This window comes from Equus quagga, chromosome 2, assembly GCF_021613505.1.
Source record: "Equus quagga isolate Etosha38 chromosome 2, UCLA_HA_Equagga_1.0, whole genome shotgun sequence".
In the NCBI taxonomy this organism is placed as follows: Eukaryota; Metazoa; Chordata; class Mammalia; order Perissodactyla; family Equidae; genus Equus; species Equus quagga.
In genome coordinates, this window is record NC_060268.1 from 87,231,987 (window position 1) to 87,253,724 (window position 21,738).

The 21,738-nt window shown below is 48.3% G+C and overlaps 1 protein-coding gene across 1 annotated transcript in view; it reads right to left on the reverse strand.

The window, feature by feature from the left end:
- Positions 1–1,098: 1,098 nt before the first annotated feature.
- Positions 1,099–21,738, reverse strand: part of ST8SIA2 (ST8 alpha-N-acetyl-neuraminide alpha-2,8-sialyltransferase 2) — a 64,189-nt gene continuing 43,549 nt past the window's right edge. The window contains exons 6-7 of the mRNA XM_046652774.1: positions 18,617–18,910; positions 1,099–2,578 (exon numbers count right to left, since the gene is read on the reverse strand). Of these exons, the coding sequence (XP_046508730.1) occupies positions 2,293–2,578; positions 18,617–18,910 (580 nt within the window). The 3' untranslated portion in view covers positions 1,099–2,292. The remainder of the gene's footprint in view (positions 2,579–18,616; positions 18,911–21,738) is intronic.

The window sequence follows — 21,738 nt, forward strand, 5'->3', positions numbered from 1 at the left end:
CCAGCCTTTCTCCGGAGAGAAATGGAAGGCAGGTTGTAAGGGCTCCTTCCACTTCAACTGCCATGCGTTTCCGTTGAAGGAACCAAGATGGGAGAGAAAGCAAACCATGTTTTCCAAAGAGCTCTGGCCCTTAAACTCCTCAGGGAGGGTGCGGGCAGGTGGACGGACCTGACCTCAGGGCTCCCCTCAGAACTCACCACTGGAACGTCCTGGAACCCAAGACCTTGGCTAATCCACTGACGCCCTGTTGACAATTCTGCGTGCTACCCAGGGCACCGCAAGCTTCAGAAATTAAACGTCTTCCAAGGCCTCTGAGATCCTCAACATGAAAGGCTCTGGAGAAGTGTAAAATACGATACTAATTATTTCCGCTTCTTGTGAGGAGTCCAAACCACTTAGTTCCCACAGAGGCGGTTAGAGCTGTTGCTTTTTTAAATATTCATTTTATAATGCAAACCCCAAATCTCAAACTTCCAGCATCCAGAACAAGGAAGGAAACACAGAGATGTGTAACTGGTCTGGAGCCGGAGCTTCCGCATGTGGGGCTAACGGGTCTGAATATCTTTCCGCCGCCTCTACTCGCTTCCCATCAGCCATTAGTTTAGACCAAACGTCCCATTCTGAATTGCCGTTGATTAATTATGTCCAGTCTCATATGCTTGGGAGCAGATCTTGATTACTTTTCTTAACTCCCTTCACCTTCAAGATAATGGTTTTTTACTTAACTTTCAAATATGTTCTAAAACACTGTTATTTATCAGGCGAGGGAACACATCTAACAAATCAAGCTGGCTCATGCTTGTCTATATGTGACCTGTGATTTCAGCCCCTAAGTTATTGGCACTGAGCCCAGATTTCCCCAGGGAGATTAAGTCCAGTATTTGGATACTGCATTTGGCTTTGGGTTAAAAAAAAAAGTCTTAACTATTAATCTTCATAGGGGAAAAAAAAGACACTGCAAAATTCTAAAATCATTGCCTCTGTGGGGAGAGGGGGGTGGGGGTGGACACGGGAGCCTCTCCCTGCAGAATTGAAAATCTCAGTGTTGGAGCTCAGTGCCAGCTAGTGTGACCATCAGGATAGAAAAGTGACAAGAAAGTGACATTGCCACAGCAGTCTGGCTGCAAGGCCCCGTGGAGTGCGCAATGCAGAAAGGAAACAGAGAGCGTGGTTGCAGAGAAATGGAGTGAGATGCTGAACATTCTTTCAAGTCTCATACTCTGGGGTTTTGGCACCCAGAAAGGCAATCATATATATTTTTAAAAGGATGACATTTATCTTTGCAGTGCCCTTTCAAGCTTTTGCTGTGGCTTCCCTGGTGGCAGAAGGAGACGGTACAGTCCCCCATGTGACATTCTAACAGGGCAGGAAGGAGGCTAACTCTGAAGATGAAATCTCAGTGGCCCTTTTTCCTTAGCAGACTCAAGTTGCTTTAAAGGACACCCACCACAACCACCACATTTTGGACACCCTTCTGCCTTATTCTGGGGTGGAGGGCCAACCCTTAGCAGGAGGTCACGATTTTTCAAAAACACGGTTTGGAACACCCCAGCTTGTCAGTGGCATCTGCCCGCTTCATCCCAGGTTCCTGGTGGTTCTTGCTAAGGCAGAAGATGAACTATCCATCGTGTCTTCTCTAGCCTTCTCTCCATAGCTGTGGAGGCCCATCGGGGACAGGTGAGTCAACTGTGATCCATCCCGTGGGCAGTTGAGTTCGTGGGACAAGGTCCTCAGCTGTGACGTGCCCTCTGCTTCTTGGTGTCCCTGTGCTCCTTTGCTGAGCTGAATGCTCCAACCTCCCTCTCCTCCATGAACAGCACCATTTTAGACTTGGGTTAAGTTGTCCCCTCTGGGTCTCGGCTCACCCAGAATCCACATTTCCCAGAGGCTCGGGGCAGCTCCCAACAGGTGGCTCTCCATTCAACCATGAGCCCAAAGATCCCTCCAAGCCAGGAGGCAGTTAGTCATTCAAAGTCATGGGACTGACTTCTTTTCATGTCAAGTCCTTCTGCCCCCAAAGATGGACTGAGTTTCAATCCAGTTCGAGTGGGTTCTCCACACCTTCTTCCTGTGGCTTATCTGCCTAATGCTAGATAAACACCACACAGTTATAAATACTCAGGTCAATATATATATGCAGGTATAGATATATATATTCTGGTCACTGTTTTACACTTGAACAAAGAAAACCACTAGCCTGCTTGTTCTATAGTTTGTGCCACCCCGACTCCCATCTGCCTGTGGTGTAGCTGGCAGGAAATGTGAGCCACTGAGTCTCACGGGACGCCCACCTTACGTGGCCCCATCGCACTGGCCGACAGTCAGTTTCAAAGCCCCCTGCTCGTGCAGGCTCTTGAGGGCCTTGAACTCCAAGGGCATGGTGTGGGGGCTGGCCTGGGAGGTGTAGCCGTACTTGAGGCTGTCGTAATAGTGGTACTTGACGGGGTTCTGGTTCTGATCCAGCGGAAAGGGCCAGAAGCCATAGAGGTAGATCTGATTGCAGAAACGAGTGGCCAGAGTGTACATCAAGAGGCCGGTGGTGGGTCTTTTGATGTGGACTTTGTTGGTCAGCCAATATCTGAAAAAAAAAAAAAAAAGAGTGAAGAAAGAAACAAGAAAGAAACATGGGTTTGTGAAATATCCTTTTCCAGGAAGAGGAAAATTTTATCCTGCCTGCCCGCCCCACAGCCCACCTCCTGCCACTCCAGGAACCGTGGAGACCAATCAAGCGACTGATTCCTGGTTCCCTTCACGGAGGACTGACGACCACAGCTCCTTATGCTGTGTGCTTTCACATACATGATTTGATGGAAACAAAATAGGTACGGATGCAGAAATGAGGCTCAGAGACGAATGTGGCTTGTGCAAGGTCACCTAGGTAGAAAGGGTAGGACCTTGACTGGAGCTCAGGCCTGCTGAAATCTAAGGCTGGGGCTGGCACACATTTTCTGTAAATGGCCAGATGGTAAATATTGTTGGCTTTTTAGCCAAACGGTTTCTATTGCAACTCTTGGTCTCTGTTGTTTTACCACAAAAGAGCCACAGACAACACCCATGGGTGTGGCCAGGCTTGGTGCTCTGGCTGCAGTGTGCTGACCCCCAATAAAGGTCTGACTCTCGCATGGTGCCCACTGCCTCGCCTTTGCAGGGGTCCCACTGTGCTTCCCTTTGCATCTGTATTGCTATTCCTGACTCTGGCAGGGACCGACTTTCTTGCCTCTTGGGCATCATTGAATTGCCTTCCCATCCCTGTCTGCAGGACCCCCACCCTCTGATGCAGGTTGCTCATCTCTGACCATGAGTGGCTTCCCTGAAGAGCTGAGAGGGCACCAGACAGTTGTCTGCCCTGCGAGGCTGAGTTCTGCCACATTCTGTCTTCTCAATGCATGTCACTGTGTTTGGCGTAGCCACCTCTGAAATGAGAGTCCCCACTTCCTGCCGCAAGGAATCTGTCAGGGGTAATGAGGGGAGATGCAGAGAAGTGGGAAGAGCATGGCATTAGGCTGAAGGGTCCCTGTGCTGAGAGAGGCGCTGAGCTACCTCTGTACATAGGGGGTCTTGGTTTACCCGAATCAAGAACGCAGTGAGGAGGGAACCATCTCCATTTCCCAGGCTAGAAACAGAGGCCCCGGGGAACTAAGCATCTTATCAGACTTGGGTTTCAGTGACATTCTGTCACCAACTATCAGTGGGACTTTGAGCAAGTCACTTCTCCCAGCTGGACCTAGTTCTTCACAGTTAGGCAATGACGTGCCACAGACAAGAGGACCACCAAGAGATCCTCCAAATTGCAACACAATCTAGAAGTTTCTCCAGGAGTGGGACATCCATTCTATTTGCCATCATTCCTGCTTTCCATTGTGCTTCTTCTCCTGCTTCGATTCAGAACTCACTGGGATGTGTGGTCCAACCTCTTTGTTCTACTTATCCTATGCTGAACCCCTTTATATGCAATGCATACGCCTTGGTGGAAAGATGTAATTCCTTATCACAAACTCCTTACTACTATGTGTCTACACCACACACTGTCCATGCTCTTCTGTCCTCAAACCCTATGGGCTTCCACCCCATGTGCTGCCATTTGCCACTGTGAAAAACATCCACTCCCCACCAGAGGCGCAGGCCAGCACAGTTCCTGAGGACCCCTCAGCATGGTGATGTGTGTGACTTCATAGTCAAACATACCAATTAAATTCATGCCAGAAGTAAAAGCATGCCAGGCAGAACACGTACATATTACTGAAAGCAGAGAATCTGTTTCACATTATTCAAAGTTTGGGGGGTGGGCAGCTTTTCTAGAAGCTCAAGTAAGTCCTTCTTTTTGCAAGAGGGTCCTTCTGCAGCTCCAAATGGGAGTCCCAAAACATTTCAGAGAGACAACCTTAAATCCTTTACTTTTTGGAGGAGGCATTATCCTTGGCATCAGACAAGGTCATAGATTCCTAATAACCCATATAATTTCAGTAAACCATGTGATATTTGATATAATGAAACTTATTTCACAGATCCCTCCCATCCCTACCCGTCTTTCGGGCTGGGGTGATCTGAATCTCCCTGTGACGTTGCTGATGGACACCAGGCTCCCGGAGTGAACGTGAACTCCCTCCGGGTGGCCCCCGGGACAACCGCTGTTTCACAAGTCTGTTAGCTGAAAACCCCTTTCCTTGCACCTCCTCCTATTTCATCCTCTCTGGGCCAGAAAACTTCCCTCCAGCTGAATTTTCCAACTCAGAATCAGATGGAGGGGCCAAAGGCAGAGAATATAGAACAATGGTTCCAGTGATGGCAAACACAATAGAAAAATAAAAGGAAAAAGCATCCGTGGACACATTGCAGACCTTTGTCATTTCTTCCCCGCATTGCTGAGGAGCCTAATCACAGCTAATATGTAGGAGGCATCCTGGCAAAGTGCTCATCTACCTTGGCTTAACCACCTCCAATAACGCGGAGCTCACCCCCTCCTGAGCTAGTCCCTTGCATTTTCAGCTCTAGCTCAGTGGTTCTCAACCTTGGCTGCACAACGGAATCGTCTGGAGCTTTAAGAGATCCTGGGTCCCACCTCCAGGGGCAGCCTGACACTGGGATTTTTAAGACCTCACTCAGCGATTCAAATGCAGACAAGGCTATGAACTTCTGCTCTCACTGGTAGCTGGTTCTGCCAAAAGAACCCAAGAATGAGACATATTTAGAGAAAAAGAAGGAAAAAGAGTAAGCGTAAGCAATAGTCGTGGAGTTTTAAAGACGATTGGGCGTGGAGAACTCATTTAGCCCAGAGGCCTGGCAGGGGCTTATAACAGAGCGAGCTAGGAGTTGGGACGTGTGTAAGGAGAACCGACACCTGGCCTCACTGTTGCCAAGGCAATAAGGAGTGGGGGGGACTGTGGCATCTAAAGGAGCAGCCAGTTTTATTGTTGTCCGTTATGATGATGCCAAATTATCTGATTTTTTCAAGGGTATCAGAAATCTGGGTTTTTATGCAAATGCGCCAAATTTTTAAATGTTGGCAACTAATTAAAAATTTTTTTTAAAACACCATGTGAGGTCCTATTGAGTGAGTCAAACAGACCATGTCTGTGGGTAACCCATAAGGCTCCTGGATTCAACTGGTCCTTTTTCAGTTTATAGAGGAAAACATGGGAGTCTGTGGTGACTTGCCTAAGAAGAGGGAAACTTCTCGTGCAGCTGGTTAGATAGAGCTCGGGGAACATGCGCCTCCCGCTTCTGGATCTGGGGCCTTTTTCACTCCTCGGTGGTTCTGGGAGGGTCAGGGCTAGGAGTGAACTGGCTACAGCTGCTGTTGACACTATCCAGGGACACATCAGACACTGGCAGTGACCCCACACGAGAGCATCTCAGTTCATTCCTTGAGCAAATTCAAGCCCTAACGCCGGCCACATGCCATATAACGGATTTGTGGTTTGTTTCTTTTCTGAGAGTAAGACTTTAGCAGCGTTTCAGAAATGACTCTCTCTTCAGGCCTGCAATGCTAGGCCCAGAGACAGGGAGGGAAGAGCTTCATCAGTGGTAGAAATAGCTCATGGGTGGGTCTGAGGTTACAGACACGTGCTGTGCCCTCCCCGGAGACGTGTCTTTCCCCAACATGTCCTCTTGGTGAACTCTTTTTTTCTCCCCTCAAACTAAGCACATGAATCACATCTTCCTGGAAATATTCCCTTTGTTCCACCCTCTTCCCAGCTCAGACTGAGTTCATCCCTTCCACCTACTCTCATGAGCTTTGTTTCTACTTCTCCTATTGTGCTTATCAACTGGGGCTGATAACTCAGTAGGGTAGCGGTTGGTCTCCCACGTGGCAGGGGGCCTGCCTTGCACTCCTTTGTAGAGGGTTCAAAGGCACCTGGTTCCGGTGTGTGGTGCAGCCAAGGCCCTGTGGCAGAGATAGCAGCACTCAACAAATACTCCATGTGTTCTCCTACATCTCCCAGCATCCTTTGTTATTGCACTGGGGTCATGTGACCAGTTCTGGCCAATAGGTTGCAACAGGAGATGTATCTCTTCTGGGCCAACATTCCTTAAGAACAGGCCCTCTGGCTTCCTCTTCCCCTGCCTCGGAGAACTTCAAAGCCTCCTGTAAGATGGCATCAGCCTGAGACAGAAGAATCCTCGATCCCTGAATCACTGGTTGGAAGAGAGCCCCTGCCAACCTCCATCACGCTTTGCAAGAACCGGAAATACACTTCTGTGGTGCTAAACCATGAGGGGTTGGGCTTTGTTAGTGTAGCATGGTCTAGAATTGATTATCCTGGCTTCTGTTGCGCTCAGCAAACGTTTGACTCAAATTGGATTGAAAAATGGCAAGAAGTAGAGAGGAAAGGAGGAAGCTAGCAGCATGCACAGCTTTGTCACTGTGGCAGCTGGACCAGGAACAGACACGCCCAACCTCTCAGATCTGGCGCCAGGCTTTTCACCCAGAATCGCCACCTGGGAAAGGTGTAAACAGCCAACGAGGCTCCAGAATGAATTGAGAGCTTGGTGGCATGGAGGGACCCACTTATTTCCTCTTCTGTCTCCACGGGTAAACAAGAACTCCTGAGCGATGTCTGACAGCGACACGGGGGCACTGTTTAATGAGCAGCTTGTGATAGAAGCTGACTGCGTTATGCAGGAACAAATCACTCTGGATTTCTTTTGTATCTCCTCCGTTGCTCTGGCCAATTTACAGACTGTGTGCGTGGCTGACTTGTAGACTATTTCTTTCCTTAGGATAACAGCTGGGTGTTAAAACACAAACTAATTAATTTTGCCTTCCCAAATGAGGTTAGCTGGGTGCATCCGGGACGTTGTATTGACAATGAACCTTTAATATCCCAGTCTTGAGATTTTAATTAGGAGGCAAAGTAATCTCAAAGAAGGCAGTAATTATTTTTCAAATTGGTTACCCCCATTGCCGAGATGATTAGGTGCTGTATTTTATGAGCATGGACAGCAATAAATGAGGATTGCCAAAATCATCTCAAAAAGCACATTTGTCCTTCTTCCTGGATTCCTGGGCTCGGTATGTGGCAAGAATGGTGGCAGCCACTTCTGGAACAAGGGACCAGAAGGGCTTTCTCCAGTAAAAGCTCTTTGTGGGACAGAGCTCATATGTCCTTAGGAGCAGGAATGCCTCACAGGTGGTTGTCAGGGGACACTTGGTGACACTTTGTGCAAGCTCAGCAGCAAAGCCAGGAGCAGGACTCTCTGACTCCTGGTCTCATCATCCACATCAGTGGCTTGGGTGATCTGGGGGCTCCATAGCCCAGTGCTGTCCTTTCCTTGGGAGCACCGTTCAGGGCTCTGGCATCCTGGGGGACACCTCAGGACAAGGCTGCCCAGCTTTGTGGTCATGGAGCACTGGGGGTTTTGTCTCAGACTTTGGGGCTGGAGAGCAGAGCTGGTCAAGCCCTGGTGATACTCCTGGCTGATTGCTGGTACCTAGGCCTCCATGCTTACCCAAGCCAGTGCTCTCACTCAAGTGAGCCAGCTAACCTCAAGTATGACTGTGCCACCAAAAACCTCCCCCGTGACTCCCGGAGTCCACAGGATAACATCCAGGGGCCTCAGCCAGGCTTGTAGAGCCCTTGAGATCTGGACTAAAATTGCTCCTACCACCTGGTGTGCACCGCCACACTGCCATGAAGAACTTTTTGGTTTCTCCCAGGACACCACTGCCTCCCATGTCTCCTGGCTGACAACCCCTTCTTATAGTTTTAGTTTCAGTGTTACTTCCTGCAGGAAGTCTTCCTGGACCTCCCTGGATGGTTTAGTGTCCCATATGTTGTCCTTTTCCTATCATAGCGTTTATCGTGCTACATTATAATTACTGGTTTACTTGTCTCTCACCTCCCCAACAATTTTAAATTCTGTGAGCAAATGGATTGACTTGCTTCTAGATAGCTCCAGATTCTAGCATAGTGCATGACGAAGTGGGTGCTTCACAAATCTTTATTTAATGAAGCAATGAATAAAAACGAGCAAGCAGAGGCTAGTGGCTCCATTTGTGGGCACTGGCAGGAGATGGGAAGGAGGCTGGCCTCACTCTAAACCCTCCTAGGCAGCCACCAGGTCTGCGCATGTGAGAGGCAGGCTAACAGCATCCTAGATAGCATGTTGCCAGACAAAGGCGGAAAAAACACGATGCTGGTTACTTGAGGGGCTCCAGAGACCCCTGCTCGCGCACAGGTATCACCTCCGTCCAGCATGGACCTAGTAAGACCATTTCATTGAGACTTAAACCTTCTGGCTGGATTCTGGAAATTAAACTGATGCTACTCCACACAGGAAAAAAAATTATATTCAACCTCATCCAAATTAAAGAAATCCAATTTCAAACAACAATCAGATGCCGTTTTTCACTGGATTGGCAAAGACAACGAATGTTGATAATACATCACGTTGGTGAGGTTATGGGGAAACAGGTGTTTTCAATAATCAGCGTGGGCGTGTAGATTGGTACCTACCTCGAAGGAGGGCAACTTGACAATATACATAAAAATTAACAATGCATATATCCATCTCTTTTTAGCAATGATGCTTGTAAAAAGCAACGATATAGATGCACATACGTGTGCAGCTATGAGTACAAGATGGGTACTGTAGCACTGATTACACCAGCAAAAGATTGGGAACACCCACATGCCCACCAATGGCTTCTGCTTACACTAATTATGGTCCAGACACAGTGGAACGCCAGGCAGCTGTGAAGGAGAGTGAGGTGGTGTGTGTCGATATGGAATAATTTCCAGAAGTTAGCAAGGTGCAGTGTTTAAAACACGTTCCCTTATGTGTAAAAGGAAATATTTCTGGAAGGATACACACAGAAAACCAGTTTAACATGCTGCCTCTGTGAAGGAGGGCTCGCTTGTCACTTTAAACCCTTTTATACAATTTGGAGCCTCTTTTTACTATGTGCATTGTTATTAAAAAAATAGACAATCCATTAAAAATCACCCGATGCCATTTGTGCCTCAGTGTCGCAACACTCCCTCTTCTTTTCCATGTAACACTACCACGGAACACACTTCCACATGCCATGTCCACTGGAGGAGACTGGCCCACAGCTCCTTCGACTGGCCCTAGGGACATGCTCTTTGGATCATGATGGGCATGTCTGGGAGGGGGAGCTCCAGCCTGCACTGGCCTCTCGCCTTATTCTCTGTACCATGCTTCTTCTCTCATCCCCCGGCCTGCCCTCCGGCCTTCAGCTTTCTGATCCCCACTGACGTGCAGTAGGGTGTGCTTTGCTGATCTGCTGCTCCAGCCCTGGCAGGGACACCTGCTGGATGAGTGCCGTCCTAGGGCTGAGGCTCAGCGCTCCTGGTGCCTAATTAAGCACCAATTCACTGGCCGCCTCTGCACCAGGCCCGTGGGCTGGGAGGCTGAATGGGCCAGTCTGCTTTTCTGTGGGTCACAGCCTTCCCCTTGTAATTGAATTAGAACCATTTACTACCAGCTGCTGACCAGTTTCCCACTTCCCGTGGCCATATTCAATTGCCTGGGTTTCCTTCCTCTCGGTTGCTCACCTCCCTTGCCAACAGCCAGCCCGGGCACTGTGCCACTCTACAGGCAGGCAGTGCCAGAAGCTCCCTGGAAGAGCTGTTCAGGCTGGGACAGGGGACAGGGGACAGGGGGCAGGGAGAGTTGAAGGGCAGGCCTTCTATTCAGGGTCTCTGCACCACGCTGCCCCCTCCCTGCAATGCCCAGCCCCATAACAGTCTCAGGTGGGCAAGGATCTCGAGAGTGCGAAGTGGTTAGAGATGCTCCTAGCACAGGTGTGCTGAATCAAAGAATCTCTGAGTGGGAAAGACGGCTATCTAGCCCAAATGTTATGGGTTGAATTGTGTCCCCTCAAATTCATATATATATATATATATATATATGTATATATTTTATTACTGTAACATTGGTTTATAACATTATATAAATTTCAGGTGTACATTGTTATATATTTTGATTTCTATGTACATTACATCATGTTCACCCAAAGAATTACAATCCATCACCACACACATGTCTAATCACCTCTTTCATCCTCCTCCCTTCCCCCTTCCCCTCTGGTACCCACCAATCCAATTTCTGTTTCTATGTGTTTGTTTGTCATTGTTTTTATCTTCTATTTATGAGTGAGTTCATACGGTATTTGACATTCTCCTTCTGATTTATTTCGCTTAGCATAATACCCTCAAGGTCCATCCACGTTGTCACAAATGACCAGATTTCATCATTTCTTATGGCTGAGTAGTATTCCATTGTGTATATATACCACATCTTTATCCATTTGTCCCTTGATGGGCACCTAGTCTGCTTCCAAGTCTTGGCTATTGTGAATAATGCTGCAATGAACATCGGGATGCATCTATCTTTATGCATTTGTGTTTTCATGTTCTTTGGATAAATACCCAGCAGTGGGATAGCTGGATCATATGGTAGATCTATTCTTAATTTTCTGAGGATACTCCATACTGTTTTCCATAGTGGCTGCACCAGTTTGCACTCCCACCAGCAGTGTACGAGGGTTCCCTCCTTTCTACATCCTCTCCAACACTTATTGTTTCGTGTCTTGCTAATTATAGCCATTCTGATGGGAGCGACGTGATATCTCATTGCAGTTTTGATTTGCATTTCCCTGATAGTTAATGATGTTGAACATCCTTTCATGTGCCTGTTGGCCATCTGTATATCTCTTTGGAGAAATATATGTTCAGATCTTTTGCCCATTTTTTAATTGGGTTGTTCTTTTGTTGTTGAGCTATATGAGTTCTTTGTATATTTTGGATATTAACCCCTTATCTGATAAATGGTTTGCAAATATCTTCTCCCACAAATTCATATTTTGAAGTCATAACCTCCAGTACCTCAGAATGTGACCTTATTTGGAGATCAGGATCTTTACAGAGGTAATCAAGTTAAAATTAGGTCACTAGGGGGGCCCCTAATCTAGTATGACTGATGTCCTTAAAAACCGGGGAAATTTGGTGACGGAACAAGCATACAGGGAGAATGCCATGTGAACATGAAGACGGCTGTCTACAAGCCAGAGAGAGAGGCCTGGGACAGATTCTCCCCTCAGAGCCCTCAGAAGGAACCAGCCCCGCCAACACTTTGATCTTGAACTTCCAGCCTCCAGAACTGAGAGACAAATTTCAGATGATCTCTATTCGTTGGAATGTTCTTCCCAGTGTCCGGATGAAGCCTGACTCCATGTAGATCCTCTCCCAACCCTAGGTCTACACCTGGAACCTCGCAGGCCAAATCCGTGAGCCCCTCAAGGGCAGGAGCCTTGTTTTATTGGTTTTTGGATTCCCCCAGCACCGGCCTGGAGCCCTCTAGGTGCCTACATGTATTTGCTGAATGAAGAAAGATTCCTCTCATACTTCTTGGAGGCTTCTTTGCCCAAACCTTTCAACTTTCAAATTTCTCTGTCACTGTGGCCCCTTTCCAGCCTGGTACCCCAAACTGAATGTGAGTCTCTAAGAGGTACTTGACCAAGGTCATTGCTGACCTCCTTGACTCTCCAACATGATATATGTCCATTGCTGCAACCTAAGGTCATATTACCCCTTTGAGGAACCACACACAGGCTGACGGTCAGTACTGTTCATCCCTCTGTACCTGTGCAATTGTTTAGAACCTAAGGACAGAATCTTGCATTTGCCCATATTAAATTTCTTCCTCTTAGATTGGCTCATTGTGTCAGCCTGTCAAAAGAAATGTGGATTCAACTCTGAAGCCCCTAATACTGGGAATCCCCCAAAAGTTATGTCAGCTGTGAATTTGCTAAGCAGACAATTGATGCCCTCATTTAAGGCATTGGTAAAAATAGGGACAGTTGGCAGGATAGGAGGTGGGTGGCAGGTTCCTAGAGATCTCCATCAAGTCAACATTAATGGAATTAATTAGCATCCTTTGGGTGTCAGTGATCAAAAGACAGTGGTCAGTCTATCTGTGGTCAGTCTGTCTGTCAAGGATATGGGAAGAGGGGTGGCGGTGGGAAGAGTAGAGACTTTTGAAACCTGTTCATGTGGATTCCAATCCCCCTTCTCCTCATCTGAGTGATCTTGAGCAATTTACTTAACATTTCTGAGCCTCAGTTTCCTTATGAGTGAAATAGCATCTGTCTTATAAGGTTCTGAAAAGAAAGTTAACGTTTGCTAACTTTCATTCCCTGAATTGTCAATCAGATCCCACAGTTCTCCATGTTGTTCAAGAAATACCTTGTCAAAGTAGCTGACTTAAATCAAGGTAGAAAATGACCATGGGCATCCCTGGGCTACCTATCTACAACCTCCCTCGGAGAAGCAAACCAGGACAATGTGCCCTGGGATTTTCCACTGAGCTAATCCCTGATGTTTGCTTCTCCATCTTTAGGTGTTCATGAGCCACGGGAATGAAAACCTTTTTTAAGCTCTGGCTTAGGGTTGCCATCAAGCTCACTGGTATCCATCGTCTCCCCATATTTAGAAAATCAGGGCAAAGATGGCCTGTTCCAGATTGCCCTTCTCCAATTTTGCATGATTTGGAGAAGATCATGACCAGCTGCTTGGTGATCTTTCTGCACATTTTCTCTGGGGATGTTAATTGGTCTTGATTTTGTTGAGAGCAGAGGTTCTCAAACTTACACTGTGCATCTGAATCACCTGGAAGGCTTCTTAAAACAGGGTGCTGGGCCCCACCCCGAGGCTTTCTGATTCAGCACGTCTGGGTTGGACCTTAGACTCTGAATTTCTAACAAGTACCAGGTGATGTTAATGTTGCTGGTCCGGGGACCATGCTGAGAACCGCTAGTTTAGAGCAGTGAAGTAGGACTTAAGATATCACAGTCCTCGTTACCCTAACCAGGTAAAAGACTGATCTTTGCTGAGAGGAGAGGAGTAGGACAGGAGCAAGGACTCCGTTTGCCGTCTGTCTTTTTGCAGCCTCTACACCACCTGCCCTTATCGTTTTGGCTCTTCTTACTTGAATCACAAAAAGCCCTTTTTGTTTTTCTTAATATTTTCATAAGCTCAAACTCATGCTGGTTTGGCCTTCCTGACATTATTCTTCTAGGAGCTCTCTATTTCCTGATGCTGTGTAATAGAGGCAAATGGGTGGTGATCAGGAGCAAGGGAGGAATCCTGGATGTGTCCCTGACCGGCCACTGACTGTGTACAAGTTACTTATTCCCTGAGGCTCAATTCTCTTATCGTTCAAGTGGCATAATGGTAGTAGATCTCTCATTACATGAGATAATGCTTAGCATGGTGTCTGGCACAGAAGTGTTAGCTACGTTATTTGTGCCCCTTGTCTATTTTCCTACATGTCCTTTTAAATCTGAGTTCACTGGGGAGCCCCGGGCCAGTCATCAGATGCCTTCATGTCTCAGGCACTATGCAAGGGACAGGATGCAGCCTGAAGTGGCATCGTCCCTGCCACATGGCACTTAGGATTACAACAGTTAGTAATAAGGAGTAGGTTAACAATCACAGCTGTGTGCTGGGAGATGGTTCATTCAGGCGCACTGACACCATCGTCACCTAGGTCTCGTGACATGAAGCTTGGCTCTGCCATATGCTAGGTGGACTCAATATGACCAGCACTGGGGTCCAGGAGAGGTGATTGATACAATCAATTTCTTTTCATCTTCACAACCAGCCTATTTGCCGTTAATAGAATATCTCAGTGTCCTCCCCATGAATGGATGGCTTTGGGACACTAAACCAGCCCTAGGGGCACACTGACTTGTATATGGACATGTCTAGGGCGTTTCCAGCCACCACAGCAGCATTCAGGACAGGTAGCACTCAGCACGGGTGCTGTCTGAGGGCGGCTGCTTTTCTTCTGAAAGATGGCTTGGATGTGAAGGCACAGTCAGGAAAATCAGGGAGGGCAAAGGCGAGGTCAAGGGGCAAATGACATTGAGAACCTCAACTGGGATTTCAACGGGACTGTTGAAACAAGCCCTAGGTGCCAGCAGGCGTCTAGGGGGCCCCTGAGGTGTTCTGACCTTTCAGCTTGTTCTGCCTGGTGGGACAGCTGCCCTGTGCTCAGAGTGACTGTGTGCGCAAATGGAGTCCTGGTGTGCTGCTAACACTGTAGCACTGTGGTCTCCTGATGCCACTTCTCCACTGTGGCATCTCCCAGCCCACTGAGCTCATTGGGCCCCCAAATCCAGTACCGGATGGGTGCGAATTTCTGCTGCATCTGGTGCATTGCCTTAGACTTAGATAATGTGGTTCAGCTCCTGGTTGCGCCACTTACCGGCTGGGTGACTCATGCGTACCACCCATCATGTCTGGGCATCAAATTCCTTATTTGCAAAATGAAGACACTAGGGTGTCTCAAAATTGATTCCCACTTGACATTCCCACCAGCAAGCACAATGATTCCAGTTTCTCCACATCCTTACCAACACTTATTTTCCTTTTTTTTTAATTGATAATAGCCATCCTAGTGGGTATGCAGTTGTATCTCATTGTGGTTTTGATTAGCATTTCCCTAATGATTAGTGATGCTGAGCATCTTTTCATGTGCTTATTGGCCATTTGTGTGCCTCTTTTGGAGAAATGTCTATTCAAGTCCTTTGAATTGGGTTGTTTGATTTGGGTTGTTTGATTTTTTTGTTGTTGAGCTGGAGTGCTTTATATATTCTGGATATTCATCCCTTATCAGACATATGATTTGCAAATATTTTCTTCCATTCTATGCATGGTTTTTTTTCACTGTCTTGATATATTGTCTTTTTGGTGCGTAAAAAGTTTTAATTTCGACGAAGTCCATTTTACCTATTTTTTCTTTTGTTGCCTGTGCTTTTGGTGTCATACTTAAGAAATCATTGCCAAACCCAGGTCATAAAGATTTTCCTCTAAGAGTGAATTTCTTCTAAGTGAATTTTACACTTAAAAATGGTTAAAGTTGGGGGGCTGGCCCCATGGCCCAGTGGTTAAGTTCATGCGCTCTGCTTCAGCGGCCTGGGGTTTCGCTGGGTCGGATCCTGGACGCGGACATGACACCATTTGTCAGGCCATGCTGATGTGGTGTCCCACATAGCACAACCAGAGGCACTCACAACTAGCATATACAACTTCGTACTGGGGCGCTTTGGGGAGCAAAAGAAGCAGAAGAAAAAGAAGATTGGCAACAGTTGTTAGCTCAGGTGCCAATCTTTAAAAAAAAAAAGGGGGTTAAAGTGGGCTACTATAGAAAAAAACGAAAATAAGTGTTGTCAGGGATGTGAAGAAATTGAATAACAAGTGTCGGTGAGGATGTGGAGAAATTGGAACCCTTGTGCACTGTTGGTGGGTTGTAAAATGGTGCAGCCATTATGGAAAACAGTATGGAGTGTCCTTAAAAAATTAAAAATAGAACTACCATATGATCCAGCAATTCCACTTGAGTATATACCCAAAAGAATTGAAAGCAGGTCTCCGAGAGATATTCGCACACCAATGTTCATAACAGCGCTATTCACAATAGTCAAGAGGTGAAAGCAGCCCAAACGTGTGTAGATGGATGAATAGACAAACGAAATGTGGCATAGCCATACTATTCATATTATTCAGCCTTCAAAAGGAAGGAAAGTCTGAAACACGCTACAACACGGATGAACTGTGAGGACGTTAAGTGAAATAAGCCTGTAGCAAAAAAAGGCAAATACTATACGACTCTATTTATATTTGGTATCTAAAGTAGCCAAATTCATGGAAACAGAAGTAGAATGGCGGTCACCAGGAGCTAGAGGCATGGGGAAAAGGGGATTTGTTGTTTCATGGGTATAGAGTTTCAGATTGGCAAGATGACAAAATTCCGGAGATCTGTTTCACAGCGATGTGAATATACTTAACACTACTGACCTATATAGAAAGCATCAACACGGTAAATTTTACGTTGTGTATATTTTACTACAATAAAAAAGGTTCATCCCCTCCCACCCTACAAACAGGGGGTTTACTGGACAATAGATTTTTAAATAAGGAAACAAGGTGATTCTGCAAACTACAGTCCGCATTGGAACTTTGAGGTGAAGAACTCCCGACAGGTGAATTGGACTTAGTCCACGGCTCTGACTTCTACAGAATCCTTTATCAAATTGAGCCTAAATGTACTTTCCTCCTATGGTTCCACCCTCTGGCTTTACTTCTAAATCTTGAGTCTTAGGACAAGTCTACTCCCTTGGTTGGCAGTTGGAGGCAGCCGCCATGACTCCAGTAGCCATAGCTGACTGATCGGAAGTCTCTCCTGTGTCAGCACAGGATGTAGGTAGTGTTCCCCAGAGTAGAGACAGAGAAAGCAGGGCTCAGGGAGTCAAGTGACCTGTTCAAGGTTGTCACACAACCAAGTAACAGAGCTGGGCTTTGAACCCAGGTATCTACCCCCAAAGCCCATGTTTTTGACGCTAGGCTAGACTGCCTCTTGGCCAGGTCCCTCCTCAGCCTTCCTCTCCACGAGCCCTTGGTCTTTTCTCATGTGGCTTTGCTCTGCATCCCTCACCAGCCCATTCCTCCTCTTGCAGTAAACACCAGCTAAGTTCCCACCAAGACAGAGACAAGCCCTTCCTCTCACTACAAATGCTGCCCACCTTTTCAGCAATGCCCTACTGGACCTCACACCCTCCAAGGCCCATTGGCTCCACAGAGGGAGAGGGCCATTGGCAGAAATCCATTCCAAGGCCCCTGAAGCCACCCTCCCCGCTTGCTAAAATCAGAGGCCCGCTCGTCCATCTCTCCTGCAGTATTTCCTCCCGGGAGTTCCTGTGAAGGAGGATGATGCGATCTCAGGATTAACAGCCTGTTTGTTTAAAGGGCTTATTACTGGCGCTTAATGCTATTTTGACAGATGAAAGTGAGTCAATTATAGCTGGAAATAGCTCTGGCTGCATACGTTTTTTCCAGGTGGTTGCCCATTCCCCATCAAAGGGACTTTTTCTCTTTACCAAAGGGCAGTGCTTCTCCTTCTCTTATGCCCTCTGACCCCTAAGCCACTTTCCTCCTTCCAGGAAGAAACAACATTGGAGGCATGGGGCCTAAATCTATGAGATGGAAGTTGCTGAGGCAGACCCACTCTGTGACGGGGTGAAATAGATGCTGAAGACAGTCAACCTCCAGGATAAGGGATGTGGCCCACTGAGCCCTGTGCCCATACAGGCATCGATCTGCTCCATCAGCCACTAATGTGGCTGCCTCTTATTGAACGTCTTTCTGGGTCTTTCTTGGGGCCTGTGGGTTTCTGTGTTGACACTCACCCTAATGAGACCAGTGCCGGTCACAGGCTTGGGTTCCTCGGGGGTCACCTTTATGAGGACAGCAAGAGTCCTTTGTGGGTGACTCAGAGGGCTTCCCAGGGTCACACGGAGTTATGCTAAGGCATCAGTGGAGAGCATTCCAAATTCCCCCAGTCACTGAGGATCTGGACAGAGAGCTCTCCTGCGTCAGTAGAACAGGACTGTGAACGGTCATGTGGTTGGATGGGCAGCTGGATGCAGGGCCCGACCCCAAGCTGAGAGGTCAGGAGTGAGTGGACTATATTTGTAAGAGGCATCTTAAAGTCAATCTGCCTAGGAGAGACCTCTCTTCCTCAACAATTCCCGACGTGCGTGGGCTTCCGCCAGGCTCTGCTATCACAGAAACTGGCACACTGTCCGCTCATTTGTCCAGGCTGTAATCCTGACAGTCACCCTGGATTTTTCTTTCTCTCACCCCTTGAGGTCCTTAAATAGAATCTATCAGCAAATCCTGCTGCCCCTACTCCAAATTTTATAGCAAATCTGACCGAACTGTGGCCTTTCCACGACCACTGTCCTAGTCTAAGCCACAATTATTCCCGACCTCCTATTCCAACAGCTTCTCAACAAATGCTCCTGCTCCCATCCTTGTCGCCTTATGGCTTATTCTCCACACAGCAGCAGTTGGAGGAACATTCTCCACAGAGCTCCCCAGGCAGGTACTACCAATCCTCAGACGAAGCCCACTTGCCAACACCCTCGTTTCTCCAGAAAGGGAGGCTCAGAGAGGTCAGGTGACTTGCTGAGGTCACACAACTAGTGAGTGGCAGAGCTGGGATGCAAACGCATCTGGGCAAGGCATTGCCTACCAAGCACCTCCCACACTCAGTGATGGCCCCCCTTCCCCGTGAAGGGGCCGCTCACCCGCGGACGGCGTGCAGCAGGCGCAGAGAGGGGTATGCGGTACGCACGTTGACGCGGTGTTTCAGGATGAGCTCGTTGACCCACTCAACGCGCTCCTTGCCACCCCTGGCCATGAAGGCGGGGATCCACAGGATGCTGCCATTGAGGCTGTGCAGCCGCTGCAGTAGCTTCTCCCGCCATGTGGCGTTGACCAGGTCCTCGAAGGCCCGCTGGATGACGGAGGGGTTCATGGTCACTAGGTCTGTCTTGAGCCCCACATCCCGGGCGTACTCCTGCACCGGGGCCAAGTTGCACCTGCCGGAGAAAAAGGCAACATGGTCCTTTTGGGAAAGCTGAGACACTGCTGCTTGTATTCAACTTTACCCATCCTTTGCCTCTCCTCGCTTCCTCCTCATCACAAAACGAGGTCCCAGGACATCTTCCCGCACTCCCAAGTCCCTCCTGTCATCCTTGTGCCTTTTCGTCCTGCTGCACATATTTACCAGGCTCTTAGTACATATGTAGAACTTAGCTTGGCCCTGGGGTGTAAAATGCCTGTCTTCTGGAGTTCAGGATCTAGTAGAGGAGGAAGGGAGCAAGTAGGCCAGCCCTTGACCGTCGTGTAGGCAGGTGTGACCTGGCCACATCAGGCACTCTCCTGGGTTCAGAATTCAGCTCGACTATTTTCTATCTGTGTGATTCTGGACAATCCGCTCAACCTCTCTGTGCTTTCTGAGAGCTTACTTCTGGCTAAGGAATATCCACAACAGTTTCTTTAGCCAAGATGGAACAGCACCTCCTCCCAGGGCCTAAAGGGGTCACCACACACCCGTACTTAGCACACTGCTGGATCACATAAGTGTTCGATAAATGTTAACTATTGTCATCGCTGATATGGGAAGGAAGAGCTTCAGGTGGTCTTCCTGGAGGTGGTGACCATTGAGGGACGTCTAGAAGGATGGATAAGCAGAAGTGCATCCATGGATAAGGCACATTAGGAGAATGTTTCTCCAGCTTGCCAGAGCAGAAGAATTGCCTGAGGCAGTAGCCTAGGAATTGATATTTATTTTTCCAAACTCTTCAGGTAAGTTTTATAACCAGGCAGTTTAGGAAACATCATGCTAAGGCATTTTTGGCACAAGAAAGGTATCCAAGGGCATACCGCTGTGAAACAGTGTGGGTATTTAGAGGAACGCAAGTGAATTGGGCTGACTGGGGCACATTCTGTGGAGGAGATGGGCTGGAGAGGCAAGCAGGGTGAGCTATCAAAGGGTCTGTATGTTGAGGATTTGGTTCCAAGGGCAATAGGGAGTCATTGAAGGTTCTTGAGCAGGAGAGTAACATAGACAGATTTGCATTTTAGGCAACAATAAGATGACGTTGTAGTAGGTACTGGAGTGGAGAGAACTGGGTTTGGGAGAGCAAATTAAAAGGCCATGGCAATCTCTTGCTGAACCAGCAAGGGGCCCTGGGTGGACAGCCTCTGTTATGTCACCAGAGGTCTGCTTTGTGCGGGACCTTCATGGGTCCAGCCTGGGTGTGCACACTTTGGCTTCCTGCCCATGCTGAAAGCTGACGGGACTGAGATGGCAACAGGGACACTCTGGGGAGACCTGGCTGTTGCTTGGCTTGGAGGACTGGATGGCAGAAAAGCTCTTTGCCCAATGGAATGAAGCCTGAGAAATTAGAATAAGCGTCTGTAGAACAGAGCTGGAGACATGAGGACCAGGGCCACAGGTCATCGTCACATGATGACATCCACAAAGACTCTGCTTACTCCTCCTTTTAAGGAAGGACTTTCTTCCTTCAACAACTGGGGAGAAAAAGTAAGATAATGAGAAAGAAAACTAATCATTGAGCCCATGGTGTGTGGCAGCCATGGCTGGTCCTTTACAGAGGTCAGTGCCTCTTATTCTGATCCCATTTTAATCGCTCTCATTTTACAGATGAGGAAACCAAGGCCCAAGTCCCAGAGCTAGTCAGAGACCCACCAGGACGCAATCTCAGGCGTGTCTGCCTCGAAAGCCTATCTACTCTGTCAGCCTGGACCCCCTAAAACATCCTCTCTTGCCATTCCCACCCCGGCCTTTCTATCTGATTGTGGCTAAACATGCAAAGGGGTGGAATTGCCCTGGGACACCCTCGGGAGCCCATCACAGACCTCCGAGGAACACAGTGTCCTTGTCATCATGTCGGCCAGTTTGGGACCACCCAGGTCTCAGTTACCCGTGTTGCCCTGAAGCCTGGCTAAGCCAGGCTTCCCAGACTTCCTGAGGACCTGGGGCCCCTCCTTGGCCAGCCTCCAGGTCCTGAGCACAGAGGGAGGTGGAGTCAGTGCGGTTCAGATATACTGAGTCTATCAGGGGCCAGGAGGGGCTGCGGGAGAGAAAGAGGTGGAGACACTCCCAGGGGTTTCCAGGGGGGTCCAGGTAGCGGAAGCCGGGGAGTCCATGCCCCACTACAATACTGGCCAGTTGGGGCGTCGTCCACAGGGGTGTTCCAGGCAGGGACGGGCTGTGAGGGCCAGGCTTTTCCCATGCCACGTCTCGGGCCACTTTTTGAGGGAGGATGTTGGAGGGCAGCTCCGCCCTGAGTGGATGCTCTAGACATGACCCTCCCTCCCCGTGTGTGAATTTCTTCATTTTGGGGGCGGTGGGGGGATTCAGGATGGGGCAAGCCTGATCTAAGCTCCCTCTTTTCCAACAGTAGGTCCGGCCTCCCAAAGCAAATTCTGGGTGGGCTATGGGTGGGCTGCGTTGCTTGGATGGGCTTGGCTCTGGGCTGGAAAAGAGTCAGTCCTTTCTAGAAACAGGCACGTCCACAGGGACACGGGGAGAAGCAAGCCCGCAGGTGAGAGAGGCAGCTTGCGTGGACTCTGAGCCAGACTGCCTGACAGGCTGTGGTTCTGGCTCGAACCAGCTGCTCGACCTTTGGCTGTCGCATTGCAAAAGCCAGGACAAAAGAGAAAATTCCTGACAGGGCTGTTGTGAGAATTAAATAAGTGAATAAACATGCAGCGCGCAGAATCCCACCTGGTGCATGCTAATCGCGAATGCATGTGAAGCGATGATGATGATGATGACTTATCTGTGAAGGGGCATTTGTTCATAGGATGCTCCCTAAGAAAAGAGTGTGTGTATATG